The sequence below is a fragment of the Callionymus lyra genome, chromosome 2, assembly GCF_982586985.1.
Source record: "Callionymus lyra chromosome 2, fCalLyr1.hap1.1, whole genome shotgun sequence".
Lineage (NCBI taxonomy): Eukaryota > Metazoa > Chordata > Actinopteri > Syngnathiformes > Callionymidae > Callionymus > Callionymus lyra.
The window spans coordinates 11,363,712-11,379,271 of record NC_141819.1 but is presented as its reverse complement, the minus strand read 5'-3'; the positions used below and the strand labels follow the sequence as shown (position 1 = coordinate 11,379,271).

The 15,560-nt window shown below is 40.0% G+C and overlaps 1 protein-coding gene and 1 long non-coding RNA gene across 2 annotated transcripts in view; one reads left to right on the top strand and one right to left on the bottom strand.

The window, feature by feature from the left end:
• The first annotated feature begins 569 nt into the window (after window positions 1–569).
• On the top strand, window positions 570–10,453 carry ankle1 (ankyrin repeat and LEM domain containing 1). The gene is made up of 8 exons (XM_087782516.1): window positions 570–787; window positions 1,722–1,874; window positions 1,962–2,067; window positions 3,669–3,792; window positions 3,857–5,879; window positions 7,741–7,903; window positions 9,367–9,499; window positions 9,582–10,453. The coding sequence occupies exons 1-8, from the start codon at window positions 723–725 to the stop codon at window positions 9,746–9,748; spliced, it is 2,934 nt and encodes a 977-aa protein (XP_087638642.1). The 5' UTR covers window positions 570–722; the 3' UTR covers window positions 9,749–10,453.
• Window positions 10,454–13,125: 2,672 nt separating this feature from the next.
• LOC148085327 (uncharacterized) overlaps window positions 13,126–15,560 on the bottom strand; it is a 28,417-nt gene continuing 25,982 nt past the window's right edge. Inside the window, exon 4 of the long non-coding RNA XR_015710498.1 lies at window positions 13,126–14,438. This is a non-coding gene — a long non-coding RNA (uncharacterized LOC148085327). The remainder of the gene's footprint in view (window positions 14,439–15,560) is intronic.

The window sequence follows — 15,560 nt, the reverse complement described above, 5'->3', positions numbered from 1 at the left end:
AGCGAAAAGTGAAGATGCTAGTAGACAATAATAAACATTTTACATGAAATTGGATAAATAAAATATATTTCTTATAGACTAAAGGTAGCATTGAATAGAAAAAATAATTAAAAAAAAATAATAATAATGTTAAGAGCAGCAGGCGATTTAATAATCTTATAAATATAATCATAAAAATAAATATAATTTATTTGCCTAAACATCAGCTCCGCAGGTTTATGTTGATCATGCTCTTGTTTGACACAAAATAAGAATAAGTAAAATATATCACAGCTCATTTTCCAATAATTCCGCAATAGCAACATTTTTAGAAAAATAATAATAATAATAATCGAAAATACACTATTTATGACATATAAAGCGTGACGAACGTGTGTCTTCTCTTATTGGTCGAACGAACATCAACCCGCCAATCACAAGTTGAGATAGGCGGGACTTCCGGTTAGTACCGACAGGGGCGTGACTGGAGGGAAGTTTAAGAAACACAACAACAGATTTTATACTTCATGCATTTGTGTTCGATCGATTGAACGATCGACGATATATAATCGATACACGCCATTGACAGTGAGGAGAAATGAGAACGCATGAACCAAACATGCATTATGTTGCAGCCATGTTGGAGGCTTGTTTTGAGCGCTAGCTTAGCTTGTTGTTAGCGGCGACGTCAACAATGACCCAGACGTGGATGTGATCCGGAATGAGACGGAACCGGTTCAGACATGGATCGCAGGACAGAACGACTGGCGAGTGAACTGTGCAAAGCTGTAAACGACGAGGATCCCAGGTAGAGAATTTCAAGTCTATGCCCGGACATGTTTTGACGCCACAGGACATGTGTGTCGAATCTGACGTTTGTTTGGATTGTTAGAAAAAACAAAAACATGTGGGGGAAATTATATTTATTATAACCATACATTAATATATTCTTGTTATAAGTTGATGAAAAAACTATAATAATAGTAATATTAACTATAATAATAATAACTATTGTAATTAATAATAATGTGGCATCAATGCAGCGTCACGAAATCTATCGAATCAGCTCTTTGAATTGTCAGATCATTTACTTAAATTCACTAGTTTTGACAACAAATCTCACTCACAGCTACTGTTCATCTATAAACACATTAATTGTATTTATAAAAAAAAACATGTGTGGTACAAAGTAAATGATGAAAGGACATTTATAAAATGAGAATAAAGCAATATGGGCAGAAGATATTTCAAAGTCAGTTCTGTACCATTTAAAGTGCAGTCTTTAGGTCAAATTAAACCTAAAATATATGGATCTTAATCCTCCAAATTAGTATGGATTTACTCAAATATGTGTACGACAACACGCTGAGGATAATGAAAATACATCACCTTGCAAAGTATGACTCTTAGTGTAGGAAAATTTTACCTTAAAAACTGGATTATTATGAAAACAAATAATATCACTTCCATTGGTTTAAACTTATGTCTCTCTATTGAATTCATTTTTTATCTGTGAAAATGTTCATCATATACAGATAATTAATTTCTTCCCATTGCATTTGTTACTTTTAAAGCAGTGTTTTGTATGTTATTTGTCGTCTCATGCTTTCCATACAAACCCTTTTAAGAATCAAATATTTATTCACACTCGACTCATAGGAAACGTTTAAAGTCGACTGTTTCAATTAAAAAAAAACATGTGGTTTGTCGTCGTCTTCAGCCGAGACTCTCTTCTGTTGCAGGTCCGTGCAGCTGCTCTTGTCACGAGGTGCGAGCCCGGACCTGGTGGGAGGTCGAGGGGTCGCCGCCGTCCACCTGGCAGTCGGCAAGGAGACGGAGAAGAACACACGATGTTTGAAAATGTTGCTTCAACACGGAGCCAACCCTAACATCAGGTCATTTAAATGCTAGAAAAAGATTTTTAAACTTTATTGAATGTGCAGTTTTTGGTTATTTCTCTGGGTTTGCTTTGATGGTCGCAGATCGATGGAAGGCTTGACTCCGCTTCACGTGGCTGCTGTGTGGGGATGTTACCAGAACCTCAAGCTGCTGCTGATGAACGGAGGAAACGCACATCTTAAAGATAACGTGAGTAGGGACTTGTTCAAAGGATCAGGACGTAGGTCAGAATATTGAATTGTTGAATTTCAAATGTCAAACGTTTATTGAGTAACATAAGTCAAATAATTCTATAATTTAGTTTAAATAATATTGAAAGGTCGAATTTGTTTTTATTTCATAACTTTATTCAATAATTAGTATATTGAAAGGTTTATTTATTTTTTATTAATAATGTAATTGAATAACTTGTGTATCGAAAGTTTTAATTTGTTTTTATTTAATTATTCAGTTGAATTCAGTTATTTTTTCTTAATAATGTGAATGTATAACTTGTGTATTGAAAGGTTTAATTGTTTTTTTCTTAGTAATGTAAATTAATAACTTTAATATCGAAAAGTTTAATTAGTATTTATTAAATTATTCAGTTGAATAATTAGTATATTGAAAGGTTTAATTGTTTTTTTTAATAATGTAAATGTATAACTTGTGTATTGAAAGGTTTAATTGTTTTTTTCTTAGTAATGTAAATTAATAACTTTAATATCGAAAGGTTTAATTAGTTTTTATTTAATTATTCAGTTGAATAATTAGTATATTGAAAGGTTTAATTGTTTTTTTCTAAGTAATGCAAATTAATAACTTTAATATCGAAAAGTTTAATTACTTTTTATTTAATTATTCAGTTGAATAATTAGTATATTGAAAGGTTTAATTGTTTTTTTTTAATAATTGAAATTTATAATTTGTATATCGAAAGGTTTTATCTGTATTTATTCAATTATTTAGTTGATTAATTAGTATATTTCAAGGATTTCTTTTTTTTAATAATTTAAATAAATAACTTGTATATCTAAACGTTTAATCTGTTTTTATTCAATTATTTACTTCTATATTTTGTATATGGAAAGGTTAATTTTTTTTTTAAAATAAAATATTTTCTTAAAAGTTTTTTCGATTTATCTAATTATTTAATTGAATGATTAGTTTATTGAAGGGTTTAAGCGACGTTTAAATTTTTTACATAATGTAGTTCAATAACTTGTATATCGAGAGGTTTAATTAGTTTTAATTTAATTATTTAATTCAATATTTTGTATATTGAAAGGTTTAAAGATCATTTTGAAAAGTTATATAATTCAATAGATTGTAGGTAAATTCATCGATTCAAATATTTGGAATGTATTTATTAGTTTTTAAACACAGTTTTATATTATTATTCAAATAATTCAAAATGTATTTTCTTAATCCATTACGTTTTAATCATTCACCTTTAAAATAATTATAATTAAAAAATTCGATTGGTATTTATTTTGGTATAAAGATGCCACCAGACAATATTGAATTGAAAGGTCTACAAATTAAGAAATATTGATTATTATTTAAATTAAATTTGGAATATCAAACACAATATTTAAGAAAATAACTAATTTTGAAAACACTTACATTTTAAATTAAATAAATAAAAATAAAAAAATGAAACCTTTTCAATATAGAAATGATTGAGTTTCAAAATATTATAATTAAAGATAAAAAAAAAAAGTTAAATTCAACCGCTCTATATTGTGATGGAACCGATCCTCAGTAGATCGCAGGTAGAACCGTGGTCTGATGTTTCCTCGACCTCTCAGGACGGAAACACGCCCTCGGATCTCGCGAAGCAGCAGGAGAACCGTAAATGTGTTCACCTTCTCCAAGAGCATCTCAAGACGTCGGTGGAAACCGAAGATGACGCCTCGCCACAATTTGAGTTCTGTAAGTTCACCCCTAGAATCCTCACGCCGGATATTTCTTAATAAGTCCTTCTGTCTCGTCGCAGCCGTGCTCTCCGACCAGACGGACGCGTCCAGCTGCAGCTTCGCCTCATCTGAGGTCGGCGACTTGGGTGAAGCCGCTCTGAGCAGCACCAGACGCTCCTCGTTCTTCCGCCGCTCCGCCATGAATGGGAGGTTCAGCACCAGACTTTCGGACGTGGACCCCGAGCTGCTCCCGCGTCAGTCCTTGCCGTGGCCTCCTGAAGGTCCTTCTCTGTTGTCCAGCACTCGGGTGTCGATGTCTCCGTCCAGGAGGGACACCCTCCCGGCCTTCGCCTGCAGACCCGCCGCCCGAAAGAGAGTCAGCTTCAGGGACGTGGACGACTACTTCCCCGTCTTCAGTCCGGAGAATCGAGGGGCGTCCGTTCCCGACGACCTTTCCTTTGACCTCTCGCAGTATTCCAGCTTCCTGGACCCCGAGCGTCTGACCACGATGTCGCACAAGCGTCAGGGCGTCGACGTCACGTCGCCGGATCACGTCTATGTTTTTTGGCGGGAGAGCGGCGAGGAGGAGAAAGAGATGGACAAGACGGTTCTGATCAGGGAGGAGGGAAGAGGTGCTGCTCGGGCTCAGCCAGCAGGGGGCGGCAGTAGCAGCAGCGGGACTACCGGGAGCAGCTACAGCAGCTGTGAGAGTGACCACTACACCAGCGCTCTGGATTTGTCTGCTCACCCCAGACACACCGAGACACTGTCTCACGATGGTTTTGAACCTCCTGTACAAGCTGATCCTCCTCGGCCTGAACCAGAAACTCAAATCCCAGTCACAAATAAAGAGTCCGATCACAACGCCGCTGTGGAATCGTCGGAAAATCCTTCCGAACTTTCGTTCACGCCGAGTCCCTTCGTGACGGGAAGAACGCGCTCCCGGCTGAGCCGATGCTCTTTCAGATCTGGTTTCGAAATGACCGCCTCCTCCCTGTTCGAGGAGAGTCTGCCCACGCCGGTCCGGACCCAGCGCCAGCAGACGCCGAAGTCCCTCGGCGACGCCGGCTACACCTCGCCGACGATCAGCGCCGAATCGTCGCCGGAGAGTCGCTCGTTCTCGCCGTCCTGCACCTTGAGCGGGAGTCAGGCGGACACCATCATCCTGTCTCCGAGCGTCGGGTCTCAAACCCTCAAGGACACCTTGATCCTGGAAGGCGATCCGGAGACGTCGACCCAGGCGTACGAGAGGAACCTGGAGGAGGTCATCCAGGCCATCAGAGAAAACGGGTTCCAGGACGACGACCTTCTGACGGAGGACGTGACCGACTCGGACAAGGCGACGGACGAGGTGTGGCTGACGGAGGACTGCGGCCCTCGCACCGAGTCCTCGTCCGAGTCCTCGTCCAGCTCCGCCTACTTCTCCCCGAGGAGGTCTGGCTCGGACCCGCCGTCCACGCCGAGGTACAGCGTGAGCCGAGTGTCCGGCCACGCCACCCCGGCCCGCCTGTCCTACACCCCCGGGGGACGCCCGCACATCCTGGAGGACGCGGACGAGCCGGTGGAGTACCTCTACACGGACTCGGAGCAGGGCCACGCGCTGATCGAGACCCGCATCCCGCCCAAGTCCAACGCGTCCTTCAGCTCGGAGGCGAGCGGCGAGGAGACGCTGGTGTACGACTGGCGCGGCATGCGGGACGAGATGAAGGAGAATCGTGGTCCGAGACCGGACCGGGAGAGTCCGATGAAGGGGTTGACGGACGGGGAGCTGAGGCTGAGGCTGCAGGAGCTCGGCGAGAGCCCGGGACCCATCAACAGACGCACCAGGCCGACCTACATGAAGAGGCTGGCTCGGCTGGTGCTGGTGTCCAACCTCCCGCCGGCCGCCCCGGGTGAGAAGCCACAGAAAGGTGTCGCGACGTCTTCCCGCGCAGACCTGGGTTACAGTCCGGAACTCAATCTGGCCCTTCAGACCTTCAACCTGCCGGACTGCCAGGAGGACGAGCAGGCGCTGTGTCAGCAGTTTGACCAGCCGGATCAGAACCGCAAGTGGAGGGAAGGCGTCATCAAGTCCAGCTTCAACTACCTGCTGCTCGACCCCAGGTTTGTCCCCTTGAAGGTTATTATATCAGGGTTCACGAGGAACAACTCATGTGTTGATGTAAGTGTATCTTAAATAGATGTTGGACTCTATTGTATCATCAGTGTCTGTTTGTACAAAACTCTCTTTTAAATGAAATATTGACATTAGAAAATGACCTTAAGCCCCGCCCACTGAAAACACTTTGCTTTCAGGAGAATAAATCTTGTTTAACATAACCACGCCCACTCTGCTGCGATTGGTCAAACATCAAGGTTTGTCACCACGCGTCACTAATCCGGAAGTCTCCACCTCCAAGGGAATCCTTGTATAAACAAAGTGGGCGTGATCAAAACAGGCATTAAAATCGTGGATCTAAGAAAAATATAAAAATGAAGGCCTTCATTTTCAATCAAATATTTCACATTTAAAATCTCTAAATATCTGGAAAATGTATTTTGTTTAAATAATAATAATTAAATATTGACACACTAACAATAGTGAACACAAAGCGGCTTCTTAAAGTGACGTTTTGCTTTGAGCAACAGTTATTGTCCGACCAATGTTTGTGTCCACGGCTGATAGTGTTACCAGGCTTTGAGGGAGAAGTGTTTTATTTTGAAAATCAGTGAGATCAAAGGCATGTTTTTTCCTTTTTTATTTCATGTTAAAATCAACATTTATGGGTTCAATTGTCCCAAAAAGATACTTTGTGGCCGGTGTCGGTCGATTTGGAGTTTTAAATTTAATGTTGAATGGTATTAAACTTAACTTTCCTTGAGCTGTAGAACTTTGTATAAATGATTTGGATTATTTTTACTGGAAATCTTTATCTATAATACTTAAATGTGTATATATATTAATGTATTTAAACGTAAATCACATCAGATTTAGTCATTTGCTGCAACTGCTCTGTCTCTCATACCATCTCATGCACAAAACACACACACATTCATAGCCGTTGAAACCTAAGAATTATTCCTTTTATTTACTTTATTCAATTAAATGTAGTTGTATTAGCCCTCAAGAGCTGCAAATTCTAAGAAAAGATGGGTCATTCTTCAAAACAAGGGATGCATCAAACACATTTGTTTTCGGGCCGACACAAGGGTTCAATCAGAAACATATCGACTACCAAAAAAATATTAAATCCCACCCTAGACTTAAATCCCTATTTTTCCCTATAACATTATCCTCTCTTTTTATTGAATATTTCAAAACATTATACAGTGTCACTAGTTTGAATAACCACTAGATGGCAGTCTACGTTTAAAAACGGGCTGATGAAGCTTCATGAAACGGTGTCATGTTGTTTAGAGGTCAGTAGGTGGCGCCATCAGTTTTAAAATGATGAACAGTTGTTCAAAACAAAAGCAAAATAGTGCAGAGACCACCATCTAGTGGACTCTGAAAATAATGACACTGCTTATGAAGCTTCATCACTAGGCAGAGAGTGGCATCTAGTGGCCAGTCACGCTAATCTTTATCATGTAGCTGTTTCATGAGGCCTCGTCAACACATCGCTAGCGTTAATGCGTGAAAAAAAAAATCTTAACAGACGCTAACAAAATAGAAAATAAATTGTAGAAATGTATGTGTTTACTTGTGACCCTGGGTCCTGAGATGCTTGTCGTTTGCTGTGTCAAGCAAAAGTGTCTTTGTAGTGGCCTGAACATAAATGTTTGCACATTTTCATTTTTTCCCTTTACTAAATGATATAAAAATATTACAAAAATAAATTCACTTCTATTACAATGACCTTGAAACGTGGGTGATGTCATTCACAATTTTTAATTCTCTATTTTAGATTTTTTGTATCCCATGAATGTATTATTCACAGGTGGTACCTGACGTCTAGTTATTGACAAATGTTTCTTCCATCAGAGTGACCAACAACCTCCCCTTCCGGAGTCGTAGCATGACTCAGCAGGAATGCTTCCAGACCTTCGTCCGCGCCATTTTCTACGTGGGGAAGGGGAAGCGCTCGCGTCCCTACAGCCACCTCTATGAGGCGCTGGAGTACCACAAGGGAGACAAGACCTCCAAGGTAAAATAAGCTTTTGGTCGGATTTTTAACATGTTTTCTTTTTTTCTGATGTGTTGATGACGCTTCATGAAGCAGTGTCATATTTTTCAGAGGACAGTAGGGGGCGCCCTCAGCTTCAAAATTATGTGATGTTTCAATAGAATAGCTTTTCAAAGCAATATATTTTAGAGCAAAGAGTGACATCTAGTGGACTCAGGAAATAATGACACTGTTTCATGAAGCTTCATCGACACATCACTGCTTTAAACTGGAGCACAAATGTTTTTCGAAAAGAGTATTTTGAACAAAAGCCCGTCAGAGACTCTCATTGTAGACCAAAGATGAGTCGGTAAACAAGTAGTCTTAACCCTTGTGTTATCTTTGGGTCAACACAAGGGATACCTTAAACACATTTGTTTTTGGTAGTGATGTGTCGATGAAGCTTCATGAAACGGTGTCATATTTTTCAGATGACAGTAGGGGGCACTCTCAGCTTGAAAATTATGTAAGGTTTCAATAGAATAGCTTTTCAAAGCAATAGACTATAGAGCAAAGAGTAACATCTAGTGGACTCAGGAAATAATGACACTGTTTCATGAAGCTTCATCGACACATCACTGCTTTAAACTGGAGCACAAATGTTTTTCGAAAAGAGTATTTTGAACAAAAGTCCGTCAGAGACTCTCATTGTAGACCAAAGATGAGTCGGTAAACAAGTAGTCTTAACCCTTGTGTTATCTTTGGGTCAACACAAGGGATACCTTAAACACATTTGTTTTTGGTAGTGATGTGTCGATGAAGCTTCATGAAACGGTGTCATATTTTTCAGATGACAGTAGGGGGCGCTCTCAGCTTGAAAATTATTTAAGGTTTCAATAGAATAGCTTTTCAAAGCAATAGACTATAGAGCAAAGAGTGACATCTAGTGGACTCAGGAAATAATGACACTGTTTCATGAAGCTTCATCGACACATCAATGCTTTAAACTGGAGCACAAATGTTTTCCCAAAATAGTATTTTGAACAGAAGTCTTTCAGAGACTCATTGTAGACCAAAGATGAGTCGGAAAACAAGTAGTCTTAACCCTTGTGTTATCTTCGGGACAACACAAGGGATACTTCAAACACATTTGTTTTTGGTACTCTTTACACTCTTTGCTCTATAATCTATTGCTTTGAAAAGCTATTCTATTGAACCATCACATCATTTTTGAAGCTGAGGGCGCCCCCTACTGTCCTCTGAAAATTATGACACTGTTTCATGAAGCTTCATCGACACATCAGTATAAAAAAAACATGTTCAAAATCCAACCAAGAGGACAGTAGGGGGCGCCCTCAGCTTCAAAAATGATGCGAGGTTTTATTAGAATAACTTTTCAAAGCAATAGATTATAGAGGAAAGAGTGACATCTAGTGGAGATAATGACACTGTTTCATGAAGCTTCATTGACACTAGTTTTTTTCTACATCCAATTTCCATTTCAGAAACTTTGCCGGAAAGTCCAGCACATCCTGCAGGTGTGGGGCGACGACCAGGGCGTCGTCTCGCTGCACTGCTTCCAAAACGTCATCCCGGTGGAGGCGTACACCCGGGAGGCCAGCATGGTGGAGGCCCTGGGTCAGAGCCGCTCGACGACATTGTCACAAATGGCAGCAGCAGACACTTAACTTTTTTTGTTTTCTCTCTCCGATCCTCACAGGGTTGAAGATGCTGACCAACCAGAAGAGGGGAGACTTCTACGGCGTGGTGTCCAACTGGCCTCCGAAGAGGAAGCGTGAGCTCGGCGTCCACCTCCTGTACCGAGCCATGCAGATCTTCCTGGCCGAGGGCGAGCGGCAGCTGCGCCCCGCCGACATCAGACAGTGACACGTCGCCCCCCCTCACCCTCCGCCGCACCCCTAATCTCGGTGGATGTTTTAAAAAAAAAAAACCCCAACGCTCCGCCGCCGCCTCATCTCCACAATTAACTGATGCCGACGCGCTCGTAATTAGTCGCCTCCTTATCAGGCGCCTTCGGATCCGGGCGGCGGCGGCGAAGAAGAAGAAGAAGAAGAAGACGGGACGATTCCCCCGCAGGAGCGTCTCCGCAAAAAAAAACACTTTTAAGATCTCCGGGCGTCTATTTATAGAACTCATAACACGGTTTTATCAGGTGAATCTCCAGGCCTGCAGGCTGCCGTCGTCAACTCGGCAGAGGAAATGAAATCATTTGTTGGTCCCGAGCAGTTTGATAAAAGAAAAATGTCTGTTAATAAATGCTTTTTATTCTGCATTAAAATCACGATCAGCGTTAAACAAGGTGTAAAATAACTCAAATTACATATGAACTAGGTTTGAATGTCTTTTTAACGTGTGTTACAACGTCAAGCTTTGGAAACAGAAATGTATTTTTAAAATGTTTTTTTACTTTTACAGGTTGTGTTCCTGACTTGAGCTCATGTTTCTCTGATTTTTAATTCTCTCTCTTTCTCAGGATTATTGTCGTGTGTAGATAATTGTGTAGAAAAAAAAAAGTCAAAAACACTGAACGCATTAAAAATCAAACGTGTTTACCGTCAAATCATTTCTTCTGTTCAGCTGTCGGAGCTTCACAAATGAAGTTAAAATATTAAATAAAATATTTTTTTACTACAGCAGTTTGTAGTGATGTGTTGATGAAGCTTCATGTAACAGTGTCATTATTTTCAGAGTCCACTAGATGGCGGTCTCTGCACTATTATTTTTTGTTTAGATCAACTGTTCTAAAGAAACATCACTTTTTAACTGATGGCGCCACCTACTGAACTCTAAACAACATGACACTGTTTCATGAAGCTTCGTCGACACATCACTAGCAGCTTGTAGTGATGTGTTGATGAAGCTTCATGAAACAGTGTCATTATCTCCTGAGTCCACTAGATGTCACTCTTTGCTCTATAATTGATTTGAAAAGTTATTCTACTGAAACCTCATCATTTTTAAGCTGAGGGCGCCCCCTACTGTCCTATTAATTCTAATTTATAATAATAAAAATACAACCTCCTGGTGAATAAAAAAAATTTGGCCAGAATTGTGACTAGTTGAAAAGAAAAGAGTAAATTAAACGTTTTTGTTTCCTCTTACACAAAACTTTGAGTCTCACTGAGAACTCAAAGTTTTTGGTACAAAAATACTGATGATTTAACAAACGAATGATGATAGAAACAATATTTTATTGTTTTAAAGTGAATTAACTAAATTACTTTTCTTTTTTACATCTAATCATTATTATTTTCTTCCAACTAACTTAGCTTGTTTTGTTTTTTATTAAAATTAAATGTAGAGTTAATACTTTCTTTCTGCTACTCAATACGATATATATATATGTATTTAAATATATATATATATGTAATTTTGAATGAATGGTCTTTAAAAACCAACTAATCTGTATGAATAATTATTTACATCTTGTTTATTTCTCTTTAGAATAAAAATTAATTAATTTAAATGTATCATTACAAGGTATAATTACTCTGTAGTTTCATGTTAAACGTTCTTTATGTGAAGAAGAAAAATTCCAAAATCCTCTGGAGGAAAAAAAAAAAATCTTTATTTAAAAACAGTCAAATATTCAACATCAGTCATTTTTCCTCCAAAGGTCATTTTCCACCATCTTACCCGAGAATTCCATCCCAACTTCCTGTCCCTTCAGTCTGCACCGACATGATCAACATGTTGTTGTTGTTGTTGTTGTTGTTGTTGTGGTTGAGGGGCTGGAATCTGGGCCACAGTTGCATTCATCGTTCAGTGAGCTCTACCCAACGTTAAACCCACCGACAGCAATGAATGTTGATTGTGACCTTTTGTGGGGGGGATCAGGATTCTTTGGGGGGGGATCAGGATTCCCGACAAACCTCTTGTTCTCCGCTGGTCCCCGGCGAGGACAAAGGACTCAGACACAGGGTACAGTCAACGGTCGATGGTTTCTCGTTCAGCACAAACTCACCGACAGCGTTGAATGTTCCCTGGGACGAGCTAGCGTAGCATCCAAACATCCTAGCGTTAGCTAACCTCGACGCCTCGGACCAGTTTGTTGGTCGTTGTGTAACCGTGAGTCATGTCAGGTTTTTGTAAACAAGTCGTCATCGTCTGTGGTGTGTTGCTGTGGTCGAGGTCAGCAGGGCTTCGTCCGAAGCCTTCAAGAAAACAGGGTTTCTAGAGGATCTTAAGAGTCTTAGAAAACGAATATTAGCTCTAAAAACATCTTTAATTGGAATAACTTCTTTTAAAGTCTTGAAAAATGTAAACACTGGTCTGATGAAGCTTCATGAAGCAGTGTCATGTTGTTTAGAGGTCAGTAGGTGGTGCCATCAGTTTAAAAATGATGTGATCTTTCATTAGAACAGTTGTTCAAAACAAAGGAAAATAGTGCAGAGACCGCCATCTAGTGGACTCTGAAAATAATGACACTGTTTCATGAAGTTTCATCACCATTACTACCTGGAGCTGAGATTTTATGATACTTTATAAATGTTAAAATATCTGGTTACATTTATTTATTTATTTATTTAAAATGCGAAACACAAAAGTGTAAATTCAATAAGAATTTACTTTTTTTCATGGCTGTCAAGGCACAGTTTATTTTGTTCAAGAAAATGTCAATGTCAATATAATTGGTAGCGGTATTTGACAGCAATGTATTTTTCTTCAAAGTACATTTTTATAAACCATATATTGTTCTTTGTTTATGGCTAGAACATCATATTTAACCAACATTTTAAAAATCAATAATATTAGTTTAAATACGAGATAACTATTCAAACAGTTTTCTCATTTTTGTGTTGCAATTAAGCATACGTCCACTAGATGGCAGCAGTCATCACAGCCTCTGCAGTTAAATAACAATAAAATCCTGGGGATAACTGAGGACGAGAGGATACAGTGGACTCCAGCAGCTTTTAAAGCTGATGTTTGGACATATTTAAAAAACAAATGAAAGCAGTTACGACTTTGTCAAGAGTCATGTGGTCTGTAAATACTACAACACCAGAGTCAAGTACTCAACAATACTAAACATATATACTCGTTCGTTTGTTAATTTTGTGATATTTTTTGGTTTTGTTTTACATTTTTAAAGTGTGCTTGATGTTAGAGTCTTTCATTTTAATTTGAAACGGCATTTAAAAGGTCTTGTATTTCAACTCGCCTCCAGGCCGGAGACCCTTCAGTTTTCACGACAGCTTGTAATTACACTCGCCTAACAGCGGGGGCAGCAAACAAAATGCGATCATAGCCTGGTGGTCGACGCAAAAGCACAGTCCTCGCCGCCGGGTCACGTTGCCACGACTCACGAATTTGAATGACAGCGTTGGAATCGACGGGAGTGGACGAGGTCGGGGGGTTGGGGGGGTTGCGTTCTAAGGTCTCCTCTGGCTGCGGGTCCGGGCTGACAGGGAGGAAGATCTGGGCCGGCGTGAGGGAGGAAGAGCCAGGAGCTGACATCGTGGCCCTAATCTGAGTGACAGGGTCTGCACATCAGCCCGCTAACCATCCTGGACGGACGCTGGGGGCGGCGACGCTGGCGAGCGGCGAGAGGGATGATGGGAAGAGACAGAAGAACAGGGGGAGGAGGACGGAGGAGGGGAGGAGGGGAGGAAGAGGGGAGGCTGCCCTTCCTTCAAACATGCTGCCCTTAATGGCAGCGACAGCTCTGACATTTAACCACTGAATCATTTTAAGATAAGTGGAAATGCTGCGCCCGAAGAGAAGCTCGAACCGACTTCTTCTTCTTCGGGGCCGAGCGTGAGAAGAGTTTATAAAGAAATAAACATCGGGATCCATGTTTAATTCAAACGCCGTGCAAGTTCAATTGGAAATTTAAAAAAAAAGGCTTTTAAGTTGAATTTCATGAATTAACATCCGTATAAAATCCTTCATGTCGTGTGTTTAACTCACATTTTAATACTTTTAATAATTTTTAATTAAAATGTATATTACAATTAATAACTACTTGAGTTAAAATGTACTGAAGCCATTCTGCTACCATGTGGCGTTCATTTCAAAGCATCAAAAATGTGTATAATTCGTCAGTATTTAGGTCAAACCGTTAGCGTGTCGCTAACTAGTTAAAAGAGAAGCTCGACACAAACACCGTCGTCTATATATTCGCCTCCTTTGATTCTCCACCGTTTCAATTTCCTTCTATATCATTTTTTTTTTTTGGTTTGTTAATCTGGTTTCTGGATCCTATTTATGCCGCGACTTCTGAGGGAGCCCGACCGTGTCCGCTCTCCCACTCCCCGAGATCGTATCCAACGTGATTTAAAGTCCGACGACGGGAAAGTTTCACTTTTGATTAACGTCGGAGAAATTATTAAAGTGACTCCATGTTGTTTTTTTTTTGGTTGCGTTTCTGGTGAAGAATCCATTTAAATAATTTAAAATGTTTGATTTACATTCGTGCCTTTGATGTCGACGGATGTTGAGGATTTTTATTTTTAGATTCTACCGTGTGTGTGTGTGTGTGTGTGTCTGCAAGTGTGTGTAGGTGTGTGTTCTTGCGTCTCTTCACATTTGGAATCACGTCTGGAGCCGAGCTCTGAAATCACAGGAACAGGAAATGACATCAACGTTAGTTCGACTTAATTTAGACATGTTTAAATTCACAAAATCGTGAATAAAAATGTTATAATATGAATTAAAACATTTAATTAACCATTTGGTTAGTAAATTAAAAAATATAAATACTATAGAGAATACATTAATCATAGGTATTTTAACTGATATGAATAATATTCAATAATTAATAGTTATTTTATTTAAAATGTTCCTTTAATTAATCTTTATTATTATCTGTATTAGCTCATTGGGTTAATTTAGCAAATTATATTATTAAATATTTTACATTTAATCGATTACATTTATTTATAAAAAATATATTGCAAGTATATATTTATACATTTTCTTAATATAAAATAAATGTATTTCTTAATAAAACTATTAAAGATTCATAATTACTTTTTCCATCACGTCACACAAAATCTGTCCTTAAAATAGACGCTTTTTTCTCTCTTTTCTTTTAGACAAAAGTTCACTCCTTTCGTTTGTTCTGAGCGCTCGGGGATTTGGGCTGACATGAAAAAACACTCACACAAACACACACACACACACACACACACACACAAACACAGACACACACGGGGGTCCAGCTGGAGGTGGTCTCTTGCCAAACCTACAGGCCGGCGGATTGTGTTCATATTCATCACACACACACGCTGATGTGAACTGACAGGACACACACTCACTCACTGACGCAGATGCTGGAGGAGGAGGAGGAGGAGGAAGAGGAGAGAGAAAAAAAAAAGTGGTGAGTGAATCAATATTTCAAGGGCAGGCTGCCATCTTAAAAAAATGAAAATCTATTAGCGAAACACTTGGGTCTTCGGCGCGCTGGTGTGAAAAGGTGATACGGAGTGAAACAGTGAGTAACAGCCAGCGGAGTGAGTGACGGAGGACCAGCTCCTGGACCCCGGAGAGAGGCTCCGCGGGGGGCCGAACAATAACCTTCCTTGTCATAATGACGGCCGCGCTCTGTTCCTCCGCGACACAATCGTCGGGACTATCGTTTACGGCGCCCTGAATGGGAAACATCGATAGACGCATCCATTAGCCTCGGTTTCCTCGCTCGGTCCTCCTTCGGCACGTTCTGCTGCGACCGAGT

Coding starts and splice junctions, on each gene's coding strand:
- ankle1 (XM_087782516.1), top strand. CDS start 723: ATGGATCGCAGGACAGAACGACTGGCGAGTGAACTGTGCAAAGCTGTA. Junction 2,068..3,668: donor ACGCACATCTTAAAGATAAC/GTGAGTAGGGAC, acceptor TCGACCTCTCAG/GACGGAAACACGCCCTCGGA. Junction 7,904..9,366: donor AGGGAGACAAGACCTCCAAG/GTAAAATAAGCT, acceptor TTTCCATTTCAG/AAACTTTGCCGGAAAGTCCA.